Raw genomic sequence first — 27,637 nt, 5'->3', positions numbered from 1 at the left:
GTGCACTGCACATCTATAGAACAACAGCTTCTATGAGATTGATTATTACACAGTTCTTAGAGTAAGAAGGTCTGGTTGATCTGCGAAGTCAGCAAGGCCTTGAGCTGTTCAGGCTTTGCCCAGCAGTTTATAAGAGCTTCTAGGAGCTCACTGAAACACGTCTTAACCTGCATCTCATATCCAGGCTAATAAACACAAAGTAAGGTATACACCATCCCAAGTGAACAACTTCTGCCTATACCCTTTTCTTGCCAAATAGAAGGCATACTGTTCTTAAATCTGTTTAATAGTAGTTTGATTTCTACTTAAGAAACTCTTATTTTGTAAGACTCTAGTCATTCCTTCCTCAGCTCCTTCTCTGTCTTGCCTGAATGGGTGTGTACATTCAACACAAACTTCAGAAGCTAATGCAAAACCACTTACAAAAGACAAGGTTGTAAAGGATAATGGTAACGGTTATAAAATAAACAATGAAGGCACAATAAAAGTAGTCTTAAAATACAAAAAAGCAGCCTTTATTATGAGATCATAATACATGCCAAAGTAAGTGTCTTTGAAATCACTGAGTATGTTTATTTACAGGTTTTTCCTGCCATTTTAAAACTACAATGTTTGGTTTCGCAGATATTGTTAAAAATAAATATTTTAAAATGTGATTTAAGAAAGGATGCATACAATGAGAAAAGGGAAACCTGGCTTGAAATGAAGCCATTCCTGCAGACGCCAAGAGCAAAGAATGTATTAGAGTTGAGAACTTAAATATGCCCTACCTTAAACTGAGAGCATAAAATTTTGTAAAAACAAGAATAAATCACTTAAAAACTAATACTGCAAGCCTTTTTTTTCTTTTTTATAATATAACATCAAAATTACACAGAATACCCCAGTGATCACTAGGAAACCTGCCACAGTCTAGTTTTTCCAAACCTATTAAGTCCATGCTTCGTGGAATAAAATGCCCCCCTTCCACTGCAGGCCGGAAGTAAACACGGTCAAACCTCATCTTGCACTTGTAGGCTGCATTCAGGTTGGTGTTGGACTGCGTGTCCCAAGTGTAGCGGCAGTGCTGAGGTTTATCCAAAAACTCCCACACATCCTTAATGTTGTCAGGTAAGTTACCAAGTTTAGTAACCTGAAGGCAGAAGGAGGAAAAAAATTCCACGAGATACTGAATTTGCAAATTGTACCTTAAAAAAGTACAACTGAATCGCCACAGCATTGCTTTTTTTTCTGCGCAATGTAAGTTGTTAAAAATCAAAGATGTTAGAGATGTTTCTAAACTATGGTATTTCTCCAGATACTCTAAGCATAACCAATTCCTGTAGCACTTTCTAAATCCAAAAAATGTTCCAAAATACATTTTCAGCTCTGAAATGTTGAGGTATAGGGATCAACACACTATGTTTCCTAAACCAGCGTTGTTCCAGTTCACTGCAACGGAATTTTATGATAGGGAGAGCTGAAACTCTGACCTTCTAGTAATAATGCACAAATTTCACTTTTAGTATCAGAAGCCAAAAACTACTTCTAATTTTGAATGTCTTGATTACGGGGGATTAAGATCTATTTCTCCAGAGCATGCCCTTCCTTCATTGACTCTAGAAGCTCAAGGAATTGGAGAGTTGAACAAGTAAAGATCAGGTTCTCAAAATCGGAAGATGTTTTTGAGGTCAAAACTTCCATCAAATCTGCCTGCACCTGCTCAGATATAACTATTGTTAATACAGCATTTTGTTACTGGGAAGGGCTCTCCATATAAATCACCTCAGCCATAACAATGCTTACGTCTACTTACTTCTACAGTCCCAAATTTTAAGAATAAGTGTTGAATACCTCTGTTCTGCCTAAGCAGGTAATTTCTCATAAAGACAGCAGAAAAGCCTGAGAAGGTTTTGTCAGAATACCTTCTCTAGATAGCAAAGTTGCTTATTTTTATTTACCTCGCTGTCTCTGAGGTTTGTATCCCCTCCAAATATAACAGTGGTGGACTCAGACTCCTTCTGCATTTCATTTAACACTATTTGCAGCTGCTTTATACGCTCCTTAGAGTGATTTTTGGTGCTCTCCAGATGAGAGGTCATAAGGCAAAGTTCAACACCAGATACGCTCACCTATGTGTGAAACAAAGAGGCAGTGTTACTACCTGCATCACGATAAGAAGCTCAACGACAAAAATCTAATCACAAAGGAAATTACTGAATGACAGAGCTCTGGCTAATATTACACATACACGTTTTACATTGAAGAAAAGGGGCTTACAGAAGGATACAGGCTTTTAGTTTTGTTTTCAGAGGCTATGAGACTTGAAAATAAAGTATGGTAAGTAACTTGCATAAAAGATTTGTCAGTATCAAATGCAACTGGGTTTGTATGCTTGGAGAAGAAGTTTTTCTGCTGTTTGAGACTGTCATAGAGAAAAAGCCAGTTCAGCCTTTCTTGGAATATTTTTTTTTTGGAAGGCAGAAGTACAGCTGTTTAGTACATCCTGACTCACTCACATGCACAACCAAAAGGTTCCTCTTCATGGCAGTTGTTGGAAAAGGTATTATCTCATGCTTCAGCAGCTTCACTCTTGATTTCTTTAACATTATGACAGTGAAATAGTCATCTATGTTACCTAAAGAGGACCAAGGAAAGAAAGGTTTGAGGATATCTTCTGCTGTGCCATTAGACAGTTAAGGTTCTGAAAGAGGCCTTTTTACCACGATCTGTGAGAATACGTTGATTTTTAAGTCATTAGTGAAAAGCTGTGTAATAATAGTCTGATTTTCTTCAGATGTTTTGAATGCAAATACTTAAAAAACTACTTATCTATAGTACTTTTTGGCTACCCTTGCTACCAGTCTTTCAAAATGCAGAAAAAATTACAAGGCAAATGCTAGAAAAGCAAGCTTTTCACATGCATAATTTGCATCAAGCTATATGCTGATGCCAAAACACAGAAACACTGAGTGCTTCCCTCTTCACTTTACTCTTAATGTTCTTTAAAATGGTTGGAGGTTTTGGCAAGGGAGACAGAATAAACCCAAACCTTATTTTCTGGTTTTTGTCTCTAGCAACTGAGGGTTTTTTCTCTTACCCGGAATAATAGTGTAATTGCCTGCTTTCATCTGGAGAAGAGAGAGATGTGGTGGGATGACCTCCTGTAAAAACACAACATCCGGACTGTATCTGAAATCAGCAAGGCAAGAAAAATTTCAATTAATGACTGAGAAGTAGTACCGCAACACTCTGAGGCCACAATGGAACAAAGTCAGGGACTTCAGGTGCACCTTGCCCTCATTTTCCTAGGTTTTGTAAGAATCTGTTCTTTAAAAAAGAAAAAACTATCTGAATTGTATTTAGCAGCACGTAGACATCACCATTACTAAAAGGGAGGAAACAATTATTATTATGAACATGAAACTGACATGGTAATAAAATGCATGACTTCCTTATACCATGACCTTGCAGGTTTCATATACTACATACATAAGGAATTCAACTTAAGCAGCTGCAAAATAGCTTTGGACATCTTCTCCTGAAGATTCCAACCACCCCAGGTTAACAAAACCAAGTGAAATTTGATTTTATTTAAGGGGTTTCTGCTGTTTTGACAGGAAATTATTACTTGTTTAAGCAACTTAATCTACACAGGGAAGTTACTGTATTAAGATAAATCAGTTTATGTCACTGTTAAATTCCTCATCAGTATATTCCAGGCAGGCTCCCACTACTATAAAAATAAAGGGTAAGCACAGATTCTATTGCTTTTATATTGCACTTTTTTTTTGATAAGGCAACTAACAGTAACCACAAGAGAAAACAATGCACTAAAAAATCTTTGTTGCTGTTTCAGTTTGCTCTAGCATGAAGTTATTCACACTACTGCAAATTTCTTGCAGTTTTTCCCTTTTCATGTATGGGATACACGTATGTTTGTAATGTACAATTGCAACTTAAACAATATTGCTCATTATTAGACTTTTAAAAGCCATCTCAAAATATTTAACCTCTGGGACACTACATAGGTTCACACCTCTTACAGTCAGTATAACAACTCAGCTATTCAGGATTTATAAGGTGATTGTACAGTTGCATCTAACATTAAGATAATTGGGGCATGAAGATTTGTAAATACTTAAATCAAGAAGCATTTCTTTACCCCTGTAGAATCCAGGTATATGACAATACAAAGAGGAGGCTACACTTACAATGCCAGGTACGTACAGATGCCTCTAGCTCGATCTTTCAGATTTCCTAGATCCAGCCCATCAATGTTCCAGGTGATCAGTGAGAAGCTGCTGTCGTCCTCTTTTTGCTGCGAGTCTGCACTACCAACACCAGCATTACTTGTAGTTGCATCTGCTGTGAGGTCAATGCTAAAGAGAGAGTGTACTTGTTTGTCACCACGCATAATACTAACCTACCTGTGCTTACCTCCCGTATCTTCTAAAGCATGTATTGATCTCAACATCATTGAAAAGCGCAGTAACTAAAACATACAGGCTGCAGTCATAAAGCTGTGCTACACAGGTGAAGGAAGTGGTTCTTCCTCCTCCTTATAGACACAAGATAACATTTACCATTCTGGTTTCAGTTAATCAGATGGTGACCAGTGTAATCCAAAGCACTTGAGTAGTTCAACCCTTTCCCCATAATCCCACTCTTTCCCTATGTCCTTCAGGAACAGGCTGCTTCAGAGTGGATTCCCCACAGGGTGACAAGTCCTGCCAGCAAACCTATTCCAACAAGGGCTCCTCTGTCCACAGGCTCACAGGTTCTGCCAGGAGCTTGCTCCAGCGTGGGCTTTCCACAGGATCACAGCCTTCTTCACGTATCCACCTGCTGCAGTGTAGGGTCCTCCAGAGCCCAGGGAGTACTGCACCTGGAGCAGCTCCCGCCCTTCCTTCTTCACCGACCCTTGGTGTCTGCAGGGCTGTTTTCAGTTCTCTCTTCTGCTGCAGTTGCTGTTGTACAGCAACTTTTTAACCTTAAGTACATTATCTCAGAGGCACTACCACCATCGCTGATGGGCGCAACCTCGTTCCACAGCGGGTCTGTCCTGAAGTCAGCTGACACTGGCTTTGTCAGACACAGAGGAAGCTTCTGGCAGCTTCTCAAAGGAGCTACCCTGTAGCGCCTCACTATCAAAACCTTGCCAAGCAAACCTGGTCAGAATAATGTTGATAATACACTGATGTTTTTGCTGCTAACTTACCCCAAGACAAGGACTTTTCAGCTTCCCACGCTCTACCAGGTACATAAGAAGCTGGGAAGAAACACGGTCAGGAGAGCAGCCCTGAACTGGAAAAAGGGATATTCCATACCATAGATCATCACCTTCAGTGAATGAAATTGGAGGGGATTGGCCAGGAGGAGCCAACTGCTGCTTAGAGATGGGCTGGGCATCACTCGGTCGGTGGTGAACAACTGTACTGTTCATCACTTACCTTTCTTGGCTTCCATTTCTCTCTCTCTTTTTGTTATCTCCCTTGTCATTAGAAATTATTTTCTATTATTATTATTATTACTATTTTATTTATACCATAAAACTGTTTTTACCTCAACCCATGGATTTTATCTTTTTTCTTCAAATCTCTTTCCCACCCCACTGAGAGAGTGGTGGTGTGTGAGGGTGTCCAAGTGAGCGGGTGCATGCTACTTAGTTGGTATCTGGGGTTAGGCAAGCAGAGGTCTGGAAAAGTTCAATTCCACATGCAGATCAATACATTCAGTACACCGTGTACATTCAGTCCAGGTGTGCTATGAGATTGGGTATGTAAGACACAGATCTTACATCTTAATTTTCACAGGTACATTTAACAAGGTGTGCATGTACATGCCAAGTTTGTTATAGACATATAAATATGCATACATCTAGTATAATACAAATATGCATAAATTACACATATACAAATGTGTGTACGGTAAAATCTCTGTATATGTATTGCTGCACAAGACGAGGCAATGAGAAGAAAATGCGCCTGTGCCTTCACCTAGGGGCTCGCAATCCACCAATCCAGAGGATCCACAGAGGGAAAATGCAGCCCAAAAGCCTGACAGCCTCTCAAAGGGAGAGAAACGCCGGGAAAGGACAAGAACGGGTGCAGAAAAGGAACAGGAATCACCTGTCTCGGTACACGTCAGCTGAGGTGCGATGCCAGGCGGGAGGGCAGCGCTGCACCCCAGGTTACGCCTCGGGGAACCTGCCTGCACCCGGGGAGGCTCCGCTGCCCGACCCCCGTCCCGCCTCCTCCTGCCACATGCCCCTGTCCCTATCACCTACCAGCTGCCGGTGTCCGCGCTGCCCGGGGCCGCCCCGCCGGCCGCCGCCTCCGTCCCCCGCGGCGGGTCGAAATAGGCGTTCAGCGCTCTCTGAAACACAGGGGCGGGTGGCAGGGAAGGGCCGCCGCCGGGCACCCCGCGGCCCCGCCGGCCCCGGCCGTACCTCCATGTGCCAATCGCTGCCGGCCAAGAAGCGGCGCGCCACGGCCGCGTCGCTGCTGGTGATGGCGGCGAACTCGGAGCACAGCACCTTCCTCCGCTTGGCGACGTGTAGCGCCGCCTCCTCCTCCTCCTCCTCCTCCTCCTCCTCCTCCTCCTCCTCCTCCTCCTCCCGCTTCTGCCCCGCCGGCGGCGGGCTCGGCGCCGCCTCAGCTCCCTCCTCCATGGCTGCGGCGGAAGGCGCGGGGAGGCACCGCCCGCCGGGGTTGCCGTTCCGGGGCGCGGGCGGTCAGCGGGGCGGCAGCATGGGGTTCACGGTGGAGAGCCTGAAGGAGGCTATGAAGTACATGCTGGAGTCGCAGGGCTTCGACCGGGTGCTCCGCAAGGTACGGGCACTTGGAGGGCAGCTCGTTTGTACGACCTTCTGTCCCCTTGCAGAGTAAGGCTGAACCGGGATCAGGGGGTTAGTCCGCCGGGGCTGCAGAGAGCCGAGCCTCGGCGGGGCTGCGGGCTGCAGGCATGGCAGGCCTCGGAACGGGGGTGTGTGGCCGCGGTGCTAACACGGGGTAGAAAACAGAGTTGCTATAATAAGAACGATAACTCAGTTGTTATTCAGTAACTCGTTAGGTACCCAGCTGCCTTCCAGCAGCTCTCTGAAGGTGACTGTACTGCATAACCTTCAGGAGTCATTCAGCAAGTGGCATTCTTTCCTTCGCAGTACATGCGAAGCAGCTAACTTCCAGGACCGTGAAATTGTGAAATAAACTTCTCCCTGTTTAAAATTAAAAAGGTAGCTCGTTATGACATCTCACAGCTCAGCCTGAAGTCAGATTGACAGCACAATGCACACCCCAGTGCTCTCTGAATTTCTACACAAGGCCTTACACTATACCTTCACTGTACCTTCTGGTGTAAAGCAATGTAGTTGACTGGTACTGCTGCAGTGTCATGCTGATGACATTATGCTCAAAGAAAAGTTGAAGTTACTGTTCATTTACATGGTAAATTGTGTAGTATGCGGTAGCATAGCTGCTGTGTAGTAAAGTTCTGTGAAGCAGTTTCAGTGTTCTCATTAAACTTTCCCTTTAATTTTTATTTGTTTGTGTAACTGTGACATGGAGTCATGGAGTAAATATATCTAAGAAAACCAGCCATGTAAAGATTCATATACTTTGCTTTGTGGAGGAGCAAATGTTATAATGGAAGCAGTGCTTTTGTTGACAGCTCTGTGATCTGATACATCTAATAGAAATCAACTGTTCACAAAGTAATTCTTACAGTTGTGTTTTTCCAAGACGTGTTGGCGAATATAAAGTTTTTTAAAAATGTATAAAGCTTTAAGAAGATGGTTTATTTATAGAGTTCATGTAGTTCTTAGTCACCACTTCACCATCATAACTTTACACTCCTTTTAAATCCTGATAAGCAGTGAGCAAGTATTAGCATTTCAGCTCGTAAAGGTAACTGGCTGGAAGTGAGCCTTGGGAGACAGGCTTCCTATCTTGCTCTGGAATACTTTTAGATTTTTCCTGCAACCTTCTAGAATTAGGATGCTAGGAACCTGATGATAATAACAATAAAAGTACAGTTGAGTTTGAATTAAAAGTAACTGCCGCTTTTCTGGGAGATACCTGAAATCTCTCTTACCATAACTAAATGACTCAAGGCTTTTCATATTCTGGAGATGACACATTTTAGTCTGAAACCTTTCATCTCCAGCCTCAGACTTAGTTTCTGGTTTAACTCCAATGTGGTATCTACACAGGGTTTAGTGACTGTGTGTTTAAAGCCTGGAAGCTGAAGCAGTGTGCTGTTCCCCGAGGCAGATGCGTGGGAGGACAAGTACAGCAGGGCTGGGAGAAGCACAGACCTGCAGCTCTAGCTGAGTAGGTCCTGGAAGCGTTCAAGTACTGAACTATTTTCATCGAGGAGAGCAGGCATGTAGTGCCAGATCAGAGCAATGACAAATGGGACCAGATGCTTTCCTCGCCTTGCTGGTGGGTTGGAGCACCAGTCCCTGATGGGAGTGGAAGCCATCTGCTCCCAGCATTGAGCATCAGTAAAGTCCTCCTTAAAAATTCTGTCAGAAGCCTAGGCCTCCAGTGCAGTGCAGCATGCCTGATTTAGGACTTTGGGTTTTCATTGATATAGGTGCCGTTTCTCTTTTAGGATGTTGCCTCAGTAATTTCCTCTCAGTTTAATCCCAGCTTTTTCCATTAGAAGACTGTACTACATCATCACTGATTTAGTAGCATTTGTCTGCAAAATTTGGATAAACTTTGGCTTATCAGAAAGGGTGAAACAGAGCTCTTACATTGCATTATAAATAAGGAACAGTGAAACTAGAAACATTTCAATCTTAATAACTTTTAAGATCAAAAAAGATTTAAATCAGCTCGTAACAGAATGGAAACATTCAAGTTAAAAAAAGCCCTTGTAAAAAACCTGAAAATTAGTAGGAATAAATATAAAATATGTCCATATTTCACTTTTAATAGCCTAAAGGCACTTCAAAGTCTTAGTTACACAGGTATATATAGATGTGGAACTTACCCCAGTTTTGCATCTCCTTTCAGATTTTGAATATAGTGCTACTAACTGAAGAAATTTAAATACAGATTTTAAAATACTGAATTGCAGTAACTTCTTGGTCTCAAAATTCCAGCTTCTTTTGCTGGTTAGAGGGGGAAGCATGGTACCGTAGGTGAACTGTAATTCTGTATTTCCCACTTATGGGCTGGAATAAAACTGTATATGCAGGTAATGAATGCTGTAACACTGTGATACAGCCTTGGATACTTCTAATCACAGATAGGAGTTTCCCATCAGGGAGGCCAATCTGATTAGTATTTCTAATGCTCATTTCAAAATAACTGATTTTTACTGAGGTTGCTCTAATATAATGATTAATGAACTACTGGTGGTCTCCTTTTCATTTTGTGAGCTAACAAATATGCCTTCACAACTATGGTACACACAGATACTCAGAGCAGTTTTGTGTTCCCTCTAATCTGGCTTTTCACTCACAGATTAAAGCTAAAGGAAAACTGAAGACAGTTTCCTCCTAAGGAATTCCTGACAGCATAGCAAGTATTGAAGTTTTGTTAAGCTGTCAGTTTAAATATTTGTCTGCATTAGAAGTACACATTTTTCTAAGGCAGCAGTCTTCTGCTCAAAATGTATGGAAATATCTAATGGGACAGTTGAATTACTATATTTTCTGTCTTTTAATTTGTCTCATGAGTCCAGAGTCAGTTAAGATTTACTTTCAATTTGATTGAGGGCAATATTAGGTGTTGGTACTGCTTGTCAGTAAGCTTTTTATTCCTTTTTTTTTGGTTATACAGATGAAACTTCAATCTGCAACTCCTGGAAAAGTTGTTTGTGAAATGAAAGTAGAAGAGGAACATACAAACAGAGGTGGCACATTACATGGAGGTTTGACAGCCACACTGGTGGATGTGGTGTCAACAGCAGCATTGCTGTACACAGAAAGAGCAATGCCTGGGGTCAGTGTGGACATGAACATCACGTAGGTATCATCCACCACGTTTACTAAAATATGCTGACTTTTCTTCCCCTATTGACTCCATTGTACATCATGCTGTGGCACTCATTGAAAATGTGTGTTTTCTTTGGTTTCAGAAGTCCTGTTTATTTTTTAATTAAGGGGGTGGTGTGTGTATTTTTGGCGACTGCCATTTGAGTTGGACCTTCTTAAGCTTTTACTTGTTACATGTGTTTAAGAGACAGTGCCCATTCCTTCATAGAATGTAAAGGGATGTTGATATGTGGTCAATTTTAGTCTTAAGAAATCGGTTTGGTTTCAGTTTTCACTTGTGCAGATATGTTAATGTCTCCTCAAAACCCAAGGTCTAGGGTAAGCAGCTTTCTATAAACCCTTTTTTAGTATTAGTCCATAAACCAGAGAAAAATATTAAAGGAGGAAAGAGTTTACCTCTGTTGTGTGCTCATATAGAGGGTGAATTACAGATTGAATCAGAATTTCTCAGTGGAAGAAGATTCCTTTGCTCTAGGTTATTTTAAGGTAGTTTTATACTGAGAATAGTTCTTCCTGTAATGAAAATTCAAAGTGTCTTAAAAAAAACAGTTGTTCTGAAACTTTCTTGGATCATGGTATTGCAGCTTGTCAGCTTTGCTTCATTACTTTTAATGAAGAGATTAGGACCAATTGGAACTGAAGAAATCCTACTTGGAATAACTAACACAGAGCATTAAAAATCTTTTAAAAAAAAAGCTTTATAAGTGTGTGAGGAATGATCTGTATCTTTACCAGGTTCCCTCCTTTCTCTCCCAGCACCTTCTGATTTCTCCACTGGGTAGATGGGATTAAGCACCTATTTAAGCTTCATACTACCACTGTGATGACTAGGATCTTACTGGAAATTAAAACCTAAAATTCTCCTATGATTATGGGTTTTCCCTGCAGTAGTATAACAAGAGGCAAACATCTGAATTATTGACACTATCAGTTATGTCCACCCAATTACAGAAGGGCTGAAATCTGAAGAAAGTGCTGTCTTTGGAGGTGATGCAAAATTACCTTTAGGCAATGTTACATGAAGCAATATTAACAGCTTTTTTTAACTTGGATTACTGCTTTCATTGAACAAGTGAGATTGGATATCAAATATTGTTATAAGAACTTTTTTCCTTTTTGGGAAGGAGCTTTTTAAAAAGTTGTCATGAGGAAGCTATTTCAGTAATGGAAAGAACAGAGAGAAACAGAAGTATTTTTTTTGGTAACCACAAGAGGATCAGCAGCAGCTTCTGGAAATGAGACAAGGCTGAAATCCTGCTCTTGTCAACCAATGGAGCTGGTGCTACATCAGCGTTAGGCGTGACTGACATTCTTGTGACATGGCATCGTGTATAAAAATGGACTGGTTGATGAAATTTATCTCAACAAGATGAACATCCAGCAATTTTTCATTTCCCTCTGCAGTTCTAACATTTGAATATTGTTCCCTTACCTCAGATCATGGTTGGATCATGTTCCTCCTAATTCTTTCCAGGGGAATTCTTTGTGGGGAAATTTCTTCCTATTGCCTGAAGAGTGTGTTTTAAAAGCACACCCTCCTGCTCATGTAAATAAAAACTAAGAGTTGTCTAATGAATGGAAACAGCATTTGAGGGCTGCCCAGATTTCCATGACTTTCCTCTAACCAGAGTATGGGAAACAGTTAACCTATGCGTATGATTCCATACAGAAATGACCTTCTGGAGCTTTTGTAACAATGACATTTTGCAGAGCTGAAGCAGCCAGACTAGTTTAGAAAGGCTGTAGGGAGCCAGCAGTGGTTGGAACAGGACTTGGAGCGAACTTTTAACTGAAGTCTTGGATACCTCATTGTTTCTGTTCCAAAACGGACTTTTCCTCAGAACCAAGCCAAAGGGTTTCTTTCTAGCCTCCATTTTCTCAGAGAACTCTTACACTTACTTACCTCTGCCAGTAGATAGAGGAGCTCAAATCCATTAAGTAGGGGTTTACAAGTCAGCAGGCAGACAGAGATGTGTCTTTATTACCCACTTCTGCTAATTCCTTCATGATAATATAAAATGCAGGAATATTCTTGGATTTATCCTCTGTACAGTCTCTTACCTGTTCCTTTTTTTCTTCCTTGAAGATACACTTCTGCTGCTAAGATTGGAGAAGAGATACTGATTACAGCTCAGATTTTGAAGCAAGGAAGAACTCTTGCATTTGCCACCGTGGATTTAACAAATAAGGCAACAGGAAAGTTAATTGCACAAGGCAGACATACAAAGTTCATAGGAAATTAATATGAAAAGGTATTTTAAATAATAATGTTGGACTTCAGAATCCCAAATAGAATTATTTCCTCGCTTATGCAATATCATCTGCACAAAGTTGTGATAGTCTCTATCAAGTGAATTTGTCTCACTTCTATAATAAATGAACAAATTTCTTAATTACCACCAGAATTGCTACAAGCCTGGGTTTGGGATGAACAAGTGTGACAGCATAGGGAGGCACCTGGCTTTTTTTGGTCAGGATAGCAGAAGGGAAGAGCCTTTGGACTAGCCATATGGTTTACCAGCACGACACTGTTTTAAGAGATCTGTTTTCTTTACCTGTGGTGTCATGTGACAAAGCAATCCTGTCTTCGGGCCTGTTACAGTCACACTCAAACTCTACTAAATGTGCTTACAAACTGTATTTGTTCCCTAAGATGATAGTACAGGGTTCCTATAACATCGTGCTAAACTGGTTTGAAAGTGTAAAGCAGGTTAATGCAAAATGTAGTTTACTGATGCTGTAACAAATCAGGAAGTATTCAATAAAGCTTTCTGAAACTACCTTTTTAAAGATTGTTTCATAGTTTTGTAGCCTCTTTGCACTAAGTAAAAGCTTGCCAGCATAGACTGGTTGAGAGAGGGTGTGGTGAAACCTTTGTACGCAAATTCACCTGAGGTGCCATCATCTCCCTCTGATCCCTGCATGTGAAAATGCAGTTATATCTTGTGGGCATTTCACCTCTACCTACCTGAGGTTGTGGTTATATTTGTTTAAAAATCATTAGCTGCGTGTTAAAGATGTAAAAAAATAATTTTGGTGAGCTTTCATTCAGGCTAAGGTTCTAGATCATCTGACCTGGGTTGAATGTGGTAGAGTTAAGCTGCTGTTCATCAGCTGGTAACTAGTATCCTCTTGCACTGTTGTGGACAGGCTTAACTGCTTTTTTCAAGCTGTTGGCAAATGATTCATGGTAATGCTGTCAAGCTGCAATAAAAACAGCAATGCTTTGTATGAAATGCATGTTTTTCTCCTGTCACAAAAAGCTAATCTACACTAGTCACTAGTAAATGGCATGTCTAAGTCCTTTTTGTTGTGGAAGTTGACTCACTGTCTTTAGTCATTTGAGTTTTGTGATGAAATGGGCAGTTAGGGTTTTCTTCTGTGCATTCCTAAACCTAAAGAAGTAATTTTAAATGACCTGTTTGTAGAGACTGATTTTGAATACAGAGTTGTACAAGTTTACTAATGTTTCTACTAATCTTTCCAAAAGGACTTTTAAACAAGTAATATGAGCGGATAACTAACCCTTCAGTGGAAGTTGTCTAAAAAATACCTACAGTGGGCTCAGGCTACCAACATGTATTTTTGCTGCAAGTTTAGGACAGTTTTTCATGGTATATATGGTCTCAAAAAAGCTTTTTCTCTGGGGCCGTCTCAGAGGCATACACGGCTTACTTGCTTGTGGCTAGTTGAACTTTTAATAGTAGCAGCCTCTCTTCAGCAGTGCATTCATAATTGGTTTTCCCCGAGTACTTGCACTCACTCATGCGCAGAAATCATCCCTGAATTCCATTTAAAGAAACACAATGCTTTGCTGAAACAGTTCTGCAAAGGTGCTTACTACAGCAGTAACCTTTTTTGGTTTAAATCTTTGCTCAACAGAACTAGATGCTTCACTATATGAAATTCTCACTTTACAGCTCCCTCAGCCTGGAGCGCTGTTATGAGTCTTAAGCACCTCCAGTTCCTCTGCAATTACTTGGATGAGCAGAGAGGATCCATCAGAGCAACTGGACACACTTACTGACTTTGGAAATTGCTGATCTGGTTATATTCCTATTAACATGTTCTGGCATCTCCAGTCATCTTTTTTCTCATTCTTAAGGTTACCAGTTTCCTTACGTGTGTTACTCATGTAATAGAGTGCAAGGAAATAGAAGTGGATATTAAAACTGCTCCCCTCCAACTGCTATAAACCCACCCCCTCACTGGAACACAAGAGTGATTTCGACTTGTTACCTGAAATAAAAGACAGAGGGTGAGAATGAAGGAGGTGCCAAATCCATTATGTGCCAAAATACTGAGAACACTCTCAGCTCTACATGCTGGGGCCACTCTGTCCTTGTGAAACTGTCCCGCTGCAACTTAACATGACTTCCCTCAATTAGCGCTGGCTGCCTCAAGAACCTATCAGAGTTAAGTGGTCCCATTCTATCACTTAGCATTCATCATATCTGCATAATTACAACTGAAAAGTGTCCAGGCCAATTGAGAGTGGCAAACCTCAACATGGAAACAACAGTATCCTCCTGTTCCCATTCAAGCCTGGCAAGGACTGTTTCAGGCTTGAGAGGGAAACGGAAATAAACCTTCCTGAAGTAACAAATGAATTCTCTTCTCCCTTACAACAGACTATTCAGCACAGTACTTTAGTACTGCCTAATTAATAAGAGGGACATCATTAATATGCAGGCCAGTTATTTCAGAAGCAGTTAATTAAACTGATTATTTTAAGACAACCTTGTCTGTTGTCCCTCACCAGCAGCATTATGTTGACCTCGTAATTTATTTCACAACTTAACTCAGGCACAGAAATGATCTTAGAAGGAATTGCCACCATTGAGCTTGCCTAGCTTTGAGAGCAAGCTGACTTAATACTTGGGAGTGTTCTTTACTGATTTCAGTCTAACCTGTGTGTTGAAAAATCTATTTTACCTTAGCTGAACCTCAGAGAAAGTAATAGAAACAAATTGCCGTAGTAAGGACAAGTGGTACATGGCTCCACCTGACATCAGAACAAACAGACCTCCTGTGGGGTTGACCTGGTTCCATCACTGCAGATTTAAGCATAGTTCCCTTACAAGCAAGCAAATAAAGTGATTTCATGAGCTCATCTTGTGAGTCTTAGTAGTATACCAGATTGCATGTCCAGTAACTGACAGACAACTGTAAGTATCATATCTGAAAAAGAGACCAGCCCTCCCATATTGCAGTTTGTTGTGTTTTGGGGTTTTTCTTTTAAACATACCGAACACCCAAATTATACTTAGGTCTAGATGTCTTTTCTTATGGAGACCACATGGTGGTATGAAACATGTTGAAGAACAGTTTGTCTCTCTCAGTGAAAGTAACTTCAGCTTCCCACTTCATGCAGTACCCTGGCCAGCCAAGTGTTCCATGCTGGTTTCACGTCACTGCTATTGCACAAATGCATTCAGACTGACACCCACGGGCTTGCACTATGTACAGCTGTGCTTTACAGATGCCTTGAGAAAATAAGGAATCAGAACAGACTTGTTCCCACTGGCACTTGAAACCAGGGGTCCAGATGCTAATCAGGGCAAATACAGATCACAGATTAAGATGCAGTGAGAAGTGGTTTAGTCATTACAGATTCCAGCTCTTGGGAAGACTCATCTTGTCACTAATAAAAAAGGGAGAAGGTAAGGAAGGGCGTCCCTGCTGAAACACGTTGAAATATCAGAACTCCTTGTTAGTCTTTCAGGTCAAGCCACCCATCACAGGGGTCTCATGGCTGAGCTGCTGGTTTACAATTCTCAAATTCACAGACATCTCCACCTTAGGGGGATTGGGGGGAGGGCATGGATGTGAGGTGAATTAGGCTGTTAAGTAACTGTTCTGAACAGCAACTCAAATCTGTTCAGCTTCGTTGACTGGCTCTGGGCCACTGCCAGGGCATAAGGAAGAATTTCCAACTGCATTATATCATTCACAATTTCAGAAATTTCCATCTGCAAAAAAACCGTTTAGCCAGAACCCCCCCAAACCTCTCCTTTACATCATTGTCCATGGGAATGAAAAAAACCCACTTAGATGCCTATTTTGCTACTTGAGATCAGGAACAAGACGATGACAGTTATCACCTTTGTGATTCTGTAATGCATTCACTGAATGACTGCTACCACCAGAGCACGATCCCAAGCTGCTGTGGTTGTGAGACACAGCAGCACATACAGTTCTCGCTTAAAAGAGAGTAAATTACTTGCCAGCTTTTATCAAACAAGGCGCATTTACTATCCTTCAGGAAAAAAAAAAGAACCAAATTAACTCCACCAAAACAAGAAGACCCTTACTTTTGTTAACTAAGACAGTACCTGGAGCTTGTACCACTGTAGTAAAATTCTGGATCTTTGATTTCTTTTGCTTAAAAGCAGTAGCTGCTTGAATAGATTTCAGAGTCCAGAAGAGCACTTTGTTTAGTGGGTGCTCTAGCATACAGTAATTGTGCTTAAATTAAGGGACCTTTCCATATGTAAATCCTTCCCAAGCAGAAGTAGCCCACGGATATCTTCAGCCCTAAAAAGCATTTCAGTCACCCAAGCAGAAGAGAAATTACTTCAGTACTGTAGCTTCAGTTAACCTGTAGAGCTGATGCAGCCCTCCACAGCATCTGCACTATCCAGTGAGCTGCACGAGCTCCTTCCCAGCTGGGGTGCACAAAGCAGGAAGCAGCACCTACTGCTGCAGACCTTATGTAAAGGGCTTTAATAGTGTTTTGTCTCATTACTTCACTCCAGAAAGCTGTTCCGGAATCTGTAGGCTTACACAGCTTGTGAATTTACCACTGCAATAAATGCAAAATGAAAAATCTGAGATGATTTTCCAGGCTAATAAAAGTAAATACCAATTAAGAAAACTCACATGGCATGTCTATTTGCTTAGTGAATGTAAATGTACTCTACTCACTCTTGACTTCAACTATCATGCTCAATGGCAGAAACCTTAATGTAATCTTAAATGAAGCCTCCAACAGTCCATTAGACTAATCTCACTATTAAGAGGCAAAAAACCCTTCAGTGACTCTTCTCACTGTTCAACTCCCCAGATCCTCATTCAACATAAGCTGGTGTTCAGTAACTGCAAGTAACCTAAATGGCTCAGCAAACAAGTGCGAGAAAAAGCAGTGTTCTCCTGGCAGCAGGACAGGAGTGGGAAGGGAAGGATGCCTGCAGAGCTCACAAGCTGCAAGTACGTGCAAGGACCAAGAGTTTATGGCACTTGTATCACATTTTAAGTAATTTCAAAACTAATGCATTGCACCTTAATGTGTCAAGAAAAAGGTGTGGTCATTCCCAAGTATCATAGTGCAGGCTGATCCTCGGGTTTGTATTTTCAAAGTACAAGACAGTAGGTCTTTCAGAAATGTCAATTTTTTTAAAGTCTAGGTAATTTTACAAGTTCTGATTTTCATCTTTCCACCTGCTGTTTTTCTCACTTAACATTTTGCAATGAAAAACATGAACTTGCAGAGAGAGATCAGTACCTTTGATCTAAAACTTCCAATGCTCAGAAATTAGTAACCAGTTCAGTAACCAATTTTTTTTCTTTTTTAAAGAGAAGCACTGACTAATCCCAGTGTGTTCCTACTACCTGATACATCACTTAACAGATAAATTTTCATGTTTATAAAATAAACACTAAAGCTGCAAAATAGCTTTTGAGAGGGAATTTATACTTTGAGACAGTCATCACAGTGGGCATCAACTGCAAACTAAATGCAGGCCTGTTATATTTTGGCCGTACTTGTACAGCAGTTCTGTCCATCTTACCATATTTTGGTAACTCTTGCACAGCTTAAGAAGCTTGAGAAGTGAAGAGAAGCTTCATAGTCATGTACAGACTATAACATTTAAGAAGCTTCTCATCATTCAGGAAGCACCTGACACAAGCTTCCCTTCACCAGACAATTCACTGACATGTATTTAACATTTAATGGCCTTCTGTCTACTTAATTTATGCCTGCCCCCTTGGCACTTACCCAGGTCTCACGATAAATCCTTAAGCAACAGCCTGGTTAAAGTCCCATATTCAGGTGCAATACTGAGTCTATTTCAATTCTTGGTATTAGTATGTCCAAGGCAGCCACATAAGCAGTTAACGGTAGTAATTAAAATTCTTATAAGGGAGCCTTTCTTTATTTACAAAAAGCTCTAAAAATGAGGTGCACACCATCACAAACTGTGCTTTGGAAACATTAGTTTTGTGAGATAAAACCTACACTTTGAAAAAAGTCTACCAAAAAGCCATTAATGTGATATAAAGAGGGCCTGAAACCAAAAGCTAGGTATTATGAACTTCCATTCACTTCTGAAGGGCATTTTGCTAAAGTAACTCAGAAGAATATTCTGAGATTGAACTAGAAGTTCCATTGAGAAAGAGTGGAACAAAAATTTAATCTCTTCCCTCAAAAGCCAACATGTTTAAGGCGAGAGAAGTTCTTCAAAGATGCCGAACGATACAAATGATACATATATTCCCCCAAGGTTCTCATACTCTGAAACCCGTTGGTGCCCTTTATCCTTTTTTCCCCACTGCTTAGACAATGCAGATGGTTCTCAACTCACTCTGATAGCACAGCAAAACCCTAAGGTTTGCTAGCTGGGTAGTATAGACCACATTTAACAAAATTAGTTTTCCAGTTTTTTGCTTCCTCTAATCCTAACTGTGTTCTCCCAAGAAAGCATGGTATGATTCATCATGAGGAACAAATGAGCAGCCTGTCTTATGCACTCTGTACAAAACTAAAAAAGGAATTAAACTGAACAGGTTGTTTTCCTGTAATACAGAGAATTAAAGTTAAAATCCATGATTACTGACACTTGAAAAGCACTGTACACAGCCGCTCAAGCCAATATCCTGAGGCTTCTTTCTAAGATCAAAATTCCTAATGCAAGAACTAAGTCCTTTGCTTTGCTCATCAAGGTAACTATGGCCCTATTCTCAGTGAGGTGAGATGATGTCCAGAATGACAAATTAAGAACAAAGGATGGCACTTAGGAATCAAATTCCCAAACTCCTGAAACTTGAATGTTCCAGACCCTATGAAACTTAGTTCAAGCTTCATGTGGACACTTTGTATTATGTCTTACAGATCATTCCAAGAAGAGGCACCTAAAGTTGAGAAATTTTCAGGACTATTAGCAGGTATGGTGGTTACTAAATATTTTAGAGTGTCTTAACATTCTGAAGAGCAGCATTTTCAAGGTATTTTTTTATAACTTAAGGCAACTATGAAAGTGAAGTTGGAGCTTTCAGGTGGGGTTCTTCTAGGGCGTTTCATATTAACCTGTAGGAACTTATAACCAAAGAAGTAAAAATATGTACGCACCAATACAGTAAGATACTAGTAATGCCATTATTTCTGACAGGTACTTTTCAAAATGCATGGCCCACATTTGCAGAACACCTCTGCCACTGATCTTTGCTGATCTTAACGTTTTACAGTCTGTACATTTTCAGTGTTTGTAGCGGGTGACACTGTTAAGATGCAAATTACTATGAAAACTCAATTAATAGGATTTACATAAATAAAACCAGCCATCTTTCACCTAATTTATTTATTTTCCATTTTTTTCCAATTCCAAACAAAAGCTAAATACAAGTTTTAAACAGGTAAGCACTAGTTTTATCCAAAGGGAGTAGGCTTATGCAGTTTTACTCCAGTAAAGTACTCAACCCTTAAGCAGAGCCTTCTTTGTCATCAAAACTATACAGTAGTCTTCCTTTTATCATTGCACAACCTTAAAATGTTCTGTCAGAACCAACTTTTGACACTCCAAACACTATTTTACATTGGTTTATAATGTCTATTCCAAAAGAAAAAAAAAAAACCACCTCGTTGGGTTTTCCATAAGAAATGTTTTAGAAACCAGTATTTCCTGCACAGTTCACCTGCAAGTTTACAAGTCTCAACTCTCAAGAAAAAATAATCCTCTACCAACATTGTTTCTGCAGCTATTATTTTACCTTTTTTTGAGCTGCTTTAGCAACTTCAGACTCCAGGTCTATCTCATCTGTATAAATGCATTCAACTCAAAAGAATACCTTCATACCGTTATACAGCAACTTGGGGAAAGAGATCCAAAACAAAAGTGCCAGTAAACTTAGACACAGCCCAGCAAAATAAAAGAGGCAAAAAATGCCTATACATTAAATGAGATGCTTTTTTTTAAAGAAAGATTTCTTTCCCACATTTACTTCCTATTGTAATAGCCACTTCTTCGTTCATTAGAATGAATGATAGTGCTCTTCGATACAATCATTAACAGCAAAGCTGTAAGGCTTTTATACCCGTTACATTCACTTCTCACCCTCAAAATACTGATGGTTAACATTAGAGATGTTAGGGGGCATGACCAGCACAAATGGGAACACCACCACAAATGATCACCTTGTGCTTTCAGAAACATTTGTTTCAATGTACAGTCCCTTCATTTCACATTTTAGTAAGATGCTGATGCAGTGCAGAAGTGTGCAGAGCATCCTCTCTTTCACAAGGTCCATGCAGAAAACATCTAAAAAAAAATTGCAAAGTTCTGAGATACAAATGATTAAAGAAATCCAGGATGATCAAGTTTCACAATGTATAGTGTTCTGAACATGAGTCCATTTTCTTCTGAATTCTGAAAGAATAAAGTGGTGAGGAGAAGTGAAAATCCACTGCTGCGTTCTGTGATCTTCCCCATTTTGCTGGCCAGTACCTTACTCTGGCATGTAAGGACGGAGGTGATCCTCTATGGTGCCAACCGTCCAGTGAGTGAGCTGCTCCTGTGGCAGGTACAGGCAGATGCTGCATAACTTGAAGATTGTAGCTTTGTTTTTTGGAGTCTAGAGGCAAAGAAAACCCAAAGAAAAGATATTAATCCTAGAAGTTAACTAAGGACTAATAGGCAGATCCCATAGATACTTAAAATTCACTATTTCATACATATAAACAGCCTGACCCTTACAATTAGTCTGCAAACTCTAATGCATAAAATGTTTTCACTATTTATTCATTCTTCACTTGAATTTTTTCTGTATTGTCACCCAAAGCAATGTTTTAATTTTTCCTAAACACTGTTAGGCCTATTTTAGACCTCACTTAATTTTTAATACAAGAACATTAATTCTATGTGAACATATATGTGGCCCGTAGTTATTTTTGCATGTATGAATCCTATTTATAGTGTAAAGTTCCCTTTGAAATTGCCAAAATGCAAACATGAATGCATGATCAGTTTTTCTACCTGAGTACCTTGCAGCAAAATTACAAGTGTTCCCGAGAACAAAAAGCTTTTTATGATTAAAACATACTTGTTAAAACGAGGACAAAATAAGCTTACCTGCAAGTGCTGTCTGTCAATGAAGAGAAACACTGACTGGCTAGGGTTGTTGACAACAATTCCAGTCTTGTCCTTTCGGCTCAGAACATGCAGAAACTGTTTTTCATAGTCGCCATGATGAAATTCAAACTTGGCCTACATGGTGTGAAGAAGGAGAATAAAATATTTATTAAGATAAATCTCACGTGTAACCCATTAATTTCTTTCTATCTGGGGCTTTGCAACCACTTTTGTTCCTTCCTTTTCTGATCTAATCTGAAAAGCAGAAAGTGGGGACCATGGCAGTGACACACAAGAGTCTTGACACAATTTAAAGAATCTCCTAATTTCATTCTGCCAAGACTGACATTATCCATTGCAATGACATTAACAACCCAAAGGTACAACTTCACCTGCAAGCATATATAAAACCCAATCTACCTTCTTGTGGCAGAAGATCCCTGTGCAACCATTTCTAGGCAAAATTATAATGCAAAGGTTCCATCCATCTCACTCTTCCATCTAATCAAATATAGCAATTTGGACTACTGACAGAACCTTAACAACACCATCACATTTAGACAGAGATTCAATTGTACTAAGAGGCACATCTAATCCACTTCTACAAATACAAACACACTATATGCATTTATACATATGTATCATTTGCAGAGGCCCTTTGGAAACTTACATTTTGGAATACAACAGTGCATAAAGACAGGAAGCAGAATTTGGCATTAAAAACATTGACTGCTTTTTAAATAAAATCAGGACAGCACATTTTTCTAACATCCACAGAACTCGCATACCTTATCAACTTACTGGTTAAAGAGAACACTCCCCCCAGGAATAAGTTAGTTATTGAAGTCAAAACCCAAACCCAAATACCTGAACAGGCCTAAAGGGTTCATCAGATCCCTTCCACCGAGAGAACAGGAGACAGACTATCTTCTCAATATCATTACGAGGCCATAGAATGAAGTCCATCTCCTGGGTACAGCCGATCACATCCTGTGAGCAGTAAAGTTCTGTACTTACATTCCCTCCAGTAGTCAAAGACACAGATAAGCAACTTATCTATACAGGCATGTACTTTAGAGGTGATACTTATACAACATTTGTTTGATTTTCCATTTGTGTTACTCATACCACAACTGAAGTCCTCCTTGCTTTCCACTGAATTTTAGTATCAGTACCCACTTAATATAAACTACAACTTAAGGAAAACATTAGCAAAGACTGTCTTCCAGTATTCATAAAGCAAAATCACTTAGTTGTACAGCAGGAGTTGTTGCAAGAATTATTAACACATGCCTTCTAAAGGACAAAGATGGCAAGAAGATACAATTCCCAATGCATATCTCTGAATGAGACAAATGAAAGGTAAAGCTTAAGAACTACATATTTAAACAGCATCAGAACTGTTACTACATCATTGCTACCGTTCAAACTAGACCCCATAAACACTGGCCCACAGAGCCCTCGTGCAGCAAATGAGAAAACAAAAAAAAGAGGCAGGATTAGCCTTCAGATTCCCATGGAAAAGCACAAGTGCTGAAAAATTGTAATTCAGCAAGCGTAAAAAGGAGCCTTACCCTGCGCATAGACTGGTAGCGGGGTGCATGGAGCTGTACTACATCCTTCTGCAGAAGCTCTAAGGAACTTTCCAAAGAATAGCTGGAATCCCGCACACCTTTCAGGATATTTTCTTCATAGTTATTGGTCATGACTGGTATCACTTCAGACACTTCAAAAAGCGCTGACTTTTTCTTCTAAAAAAAGCACAGATTACATTAAGATTACAATCCTTTCTAGGAAACTATAGGTAACAGTTTATTTCAGGATTTGTTATTTTCTATATAAATGTTTAAAGTACACATCACACAGGCCTGGACTTCGACACAAACCATGCTAAATTTACATGCAAAAGTTTATAATTAAACAGAATCAGACCAACAACTTTTTATAAAAGTTGAACAGGTTTTTATAGTCTCCAAAAACGCAGCTTTAAGTATCAATCTTGCAAACACTAAAATTCTATCTAAACATTAAGAGAATTGCCCCTTCTTCAAGTAGGGTACATGATTTTGGGATGACCAAGAGCATCGCAAGCTTCTCTGCAAATATCAATAATAACACATTTTTTCCCTGCTTTTCAATTTTTTACAGTTGACCCTTTATGAAAAGTGAAATCTTTCAATGCTACATTCGGTTGACAGCAGGTGATTGAGATCCCATCTGAAGTTAGCTATAATCTCCTCAAAGGAGGACTATTTTAATTTGCTAAATAACTTTTATACCCACTACAAATATTTCAGCATCTCTCAAGCAAGGTCAAAACATTATGAGGACATAAAAATCACTGACGTTCTATGTCTGTTTCTCACAGCTTTTTTACAGCTCATTAGAAGTCTTGACCTACTTAAGAGACAAAGTATATTTTACCAAACACTGCTCCACTTCCCTTCCTCCCCCATCAGAACAGAGGTAACAGGCAACTATTTGCTGACCAAGCTAGCTTGAGCTAACCTCCTACTTTAAGCAAACTGCTATGGGATGGACATCTTCAGTTCACTGTGATATAAGCAAATATAACAGGATTTAAAACAGGCATTTGCAATGAATTTCTACAAAGCAAACAAAAAGTAGTATCAATGTCCAACTGTAAAAGACTTAAAGCTGTGTCATCTAAGAAAATCTAACTGTTGCCACTGCTTAAACATCTACTGCTGTGTTATTATGACACAGTACCCAGAAATTATACCCCAATATATCCATCTGTGCTTGCACTGGAACTGACAAACAAAAGCAAACTGAACTCAAGAATTTTAACGAAGCTTTTCAAGGAAAAGTCTTCATTAAAAACACCTACTTATTACAGCAAACACAAAAACTATACATTTGAGGGGATTAAACGGTTTCAGTGCTCATCTACATGCATTTTGTGCATTATGTACTCTGTTGCCCTTTGCTTCTATCTTCACTTCCTCATCGTTTGTTCAGCACATTCACTTCCCATAAATACCTACTTTTCTTAACGTTCTGTGGATAAACACTCTCCCACAATTGCGGGTCTATAGCTGGCTTTAGAAAGACCCAGCTCCCCCTCCCAGATGTGCAGCATCCAGCAGCAGAGGAAACAGCCAAGCAAATGAAGAGTTCCTTTTTGCCCTCCCCACTCCCTTTCAAAATGACAGCAGCAGTTCCACATGTGCCTGCGCACTTGGGCCATTTCCACATCACATTTTGTGACTTCTCCCTTCAACTGCCAGGTCTTCCCTTCTGCTTTCACCAGATAAGCACACTCGGCAATCGCCTCAGATTCCCTTCACAGCTCAACTGTTCACAGTAATTGTGCAGGTCAGACCCCAATTAGGTTTAACAAGTTACAGTGTTAACTTTGAAAAATATCTACCCAATACAGAAGCTACCAAGTAACTATTTAACGAGGCACTGGAACCCTCTGCGTTACAAAACTACAAAATACAAAGAGGCAAAATGACAAACATGAGGTAAATATTAGAGCAACTAGCAATTTAAAAAATAAAATGGAAATCTATTAAGGATAAAACATTTGATGCAATCAGGCAGCAAGACTTTGCACAGAACACTTAACGTGCAACAAACGCAGACACACGCTTTAAACCCAAGTTACCTTGTCTTTGAACACAAAGGCAATGTACATCTTGAAGTCAAACTGGTCAGCTAAAGATTCTTTTTTCTTTCTAAGCTGAGCACGAAGTCTGTTCAGAGCTTGTTTCTTCCGGGAGTTTGGGTCCCCCATTTTGTAATACAGGTGGTACTAAAGCCTTTGGAAACTGTCGCTAAACTATGGGCACCTTTTCGTAAGACTTAAGTACAACAGAAACAAGTCGTTTGATTCCTGCTAATACGACTGAATAGATCAAACGCTAATGTAACCCAAAACCGCACCTCAGGCAATATTTTACGAGAGTGTCGTATTGGAGGGGTCAAGAAACAAAGAAAGTAGTTGTCCAGCCATGGCTGGACAAGAGGTTTTACAATAAATCAAGAAAAAAACCCCAAAGAATTTTGAAGAGAAAAATTTGAACAGTTTAGCGGCAGGAATAAGTGGGTAAGAATGAAGGAAAAAAAAAAAAAAAAAAAAGGAAAACAAACCCCAAACAAATCTTATCACAATTTACGTGTACAATAAAAAGCAACTGGCACAAGCCCAATCCATGGGGGGGTACTTTTGCTCTGCTTACAAAAAAAAAAACCCGAAGCTGAAATTACAAACTGCGTTTTACCCCAGCCAGATTCATGACTCTACTGATTATTATTCTCAGCCTTCCACTATTGCTATGTTGCCCGTCTTTTTCTTTAGAATTATTACACTTGGTGGAGAGCAGAGAAAAGGGTGCAAAGGAGGAGTGCACAACCCGGGAAGTATGACATTTCTCTGCCGCCAACAATAACAAAATCAACTACAGACAACACAGCGCTGGTTTGCAGGGGAGCAAAGAGAAAAGACAGCGGAGTCATTTCTAACTTCATCCTGCTCATCATTGCCCTGAGGCTACTGCTGCCGAAGAGGAGAGGGATCATGATGGCCATTGACAAGGGGCGGACAGGGGTTCAAAGGACAGTATTATCTCACCGAGAGACTAAAACCTGAATCAGTGCCCCAAACCCGGGCTCCCTACCAGTGGGAGAGCCCTACATCGCCCGACACCTCATACACTCCCTGGGCTGCTGATCCCCCGGGGATCCTTCTCTCCCTATCTGCCGCTGCGAGCACGGTCAGCCGAGGCTGTGCATGGCCGGCGCTCTTGACTTTCCCTTCGGCTTCTCTCAGCACGCAGGGCGGCCGCGCCCGGGGCAGCGGGACACCCACAGCAGCACCGCCTCTCTCCCCTCTCACTTCATTGCCACGAGTCGGAAAACATGGACTGTGGTTTGCTCCTGCTTTTCGGTGACAGAATTTTCTGCGAGGTTTTTTTTTTTTTTTTTAAATTGCAATCTAGGTTGCAATTTTAAACCTCTAAAACACCCTCCGCCGAAAAAAAGCAAATCCCCAATTATCAGGTTATTTTCTTCCTCTCTCCAGACATTTTTTCCCCTCCCCAGGTGTTTGATTAGTCGGGGTTAAAAAGTTTTTAGGTTAGCAAATTCGTCGGACCAGGTTAAGAAGAGGAGGGGGGAAAGGTATTTCTCCCCCTTCTCCCTCTGGAGAGAAAGGAACAAAAAACAAAGGAAAACAAAAACAAAAAAAAAAAAAAAGGGACCCCTCCCAAAGCTTCCCCCCCAGTTAAGCAAGAGACTGAGAGGCTCCGACGAGAGCCCAGGACCGTGGCCCGCTCGCTACCCGCAGCCGGCGGGCGCAGGAGGAGCAGTGGAGGAGGCGGCGGCGGTGCTGGCAGCACGGAGAGGAGCCATGTCAAGATAAAGCCACGAAGCCGCGGAGCCCCCCCATCCCTGCCGCAGGGGACACGGTGACCGGGCCGCCCGCTCTGCCGCTGCTCGGCCCCGACCTGGTCCCCATAGTCTAGCTCAGCGCCCCGGGGCCGGGGAGTGGGGAAATGGTGGCGGACAGAGAAGGAGGAGGAAGAGGCGACGGCAGCGGAAGGAGGAGGAGGATGAGGACGCTGTCCCTGCGCTAGCGGCTCCTACGGAGGAGGGCGGCGGGCATAGAGAGATCCCGGAGCGGCGTCCAAGTAGGACCGGGACGAATGATGAAAGGGCTGAGGAGAGCCGCTTTTCGCCCAGATGGTCCCGGGACGTCCTCGAAGGCGACGGCAGGAGCGGGCAGTAGAGAGCGGGAGTGCCTGTGCGTCGGCACAGAGCGAACGCCGAAACGAGCTGCGCAGCCACCACCAACCCCTCAAAATGGCAGCGCCTGAGTCACACAGGCGCCGCCCTACCCGCATCGCCGGCGCGTACCAAGCACTCGTGCCTCCGGGGGGTGGCGCTCTGTTGTGGTACGGGCATTAGAGCTCAGCCTCGGTAACCACCGTGGGCATGCCTTGTCCGGAACGGCAGGAACGACAGTGCAACACCGGCTTGGAGCGTCTCCGAGCCCTCCCCGCGCCAGGAATCCACACTACCCTGTTCTTTCTTCCCCTCCACCCCCCGGTCACGCCTCGTGTAACCACCTGCCCGCCCCGCACGGTGCCCGCGGGACGAGGACCCGGATGGGGCTGCTCAACGCGGTTCGGGGCGGGGGGGGAGTGGGGTGAGGCAAAGGGGGAAGGAGGGAACATCTTCCCCCCCACCCCCGCCCGAGGCGGTATCCGCCCGGGACAGAGCTCCTCTCTCCCACCCGACGAACGCCTGATGCCCACATTCCGTCCCATTACGGGAA

At 41.4% G+C, this 27,637-nt stretch overlaps 3 protein-coding genes across 3 annotated transcripts; 1 reads left to right on the top strand and 2 right to left on the bottom strand.

Annotated features, from left to right (window-relative positions):
* Positions 1-508: 508 nt before the first annotated feature.
* TDP2 (tyrosyl-DNA phosphodiesterase 2) lies at positions 509-6,775 on the bottom strand (the record flags this gene model as incomplete). The annotated part of the gene is given in 9 exon segments (XM_082287971.1): positions 509-1,132; positions 1,941-2,111; positions 2,499-2,617; positions 3,080-3,171; positions 4,194-4,361; positions 6,269-6,357; positions 6,431-6,679; positions 6,681-6,730; positions 6,733-6,775. Coding segments are annotated over 9 exon segments (1,263 nt in total). The 3' UTR covers positions 509-850.
* Positions 6,774-12,231, top strand: ACOT13 (acyl-CoA thioesterase 13; the record flags this gene model as incomplete). The annotated part of the gene is made up of 3 exons (XM_082281733.1): positions 6,774-6,812; positions 9,774-9,958; positions 12,075-12,231. 3 exons carry the CDS (start codon positions 6,774-6,776, stop codon positions 12,229-12,231), a joined length of 381 nt encoding a protein of 126 aa, XP_082137859.1.
* Positions 12,232-19,547: 7,316 nt separating this feature from the next.
* LOC309576885 (uncharacterized protein C6orf62 homolog) lies at positions 19,548-27,154 on the bottom strand. The gene is made up of 5 exons (XM_082288461.1): positions 24,968-27,154; positions 22,908-23,084; positions 22,201-22,323; positions 21,334-21,468; positions 19,548-20,836 (listed from the first exon to the last, which is right to left on the bottom strand). Exons 1-5 carry the CDS (start codon positions 25,094-25,096, stop codon positions 20,711-20,713), a joined length of 690 nt encoding a protein of 229 aa, XP_082144587.1. The 5' UTR covers positions 25,097-27,154; the 3' UTR covers positions 19,548-20,710.
* Positions 27,155-27,637: the final 483 nt, after the last annotated feature.

This window comes from Coloeus monedula, assembly GCF_965178545.1.
Source record: "Coloeus monedula genome assembly, chromosome: 1".
NCBI classification, from domain to species: Eukaryota; Metazoa; Chordata; class Aves; order Passeriformes; family Corvidae; genus Coloeus; species Coloeus monedula.
The sequence above is the reverse complement of the archived record's forward strand: the minus strand, read 5'-3'. Positions and strand labels throughout refer to the sequence as shown.

Bases quoted from the DNA above. Each gene is read 5' to 3' on its own strand.
- LOC309576885 (XM_082288461.1), bottom strand. From the start codon at position 25,096: ATGGGGGACCCAAACTCCCGGAAGAAACAAGCTCTGAACAGACTTCGT. The intron at 22,324-22,907 runs GTAAGGCTCCTT...TACTGCTCACAG, and splicing joins GCTACCAGTCTATGCGCAGG to GATGTGATCGGCTGTACCCA. The intron at 21,469-22,200 runs GTATTTGGGTTT...CACACCATGTAG, and splicing joins AACCCTTTAGGCCTGTTCAG to GCCAAGTTTGAATTTCATCA.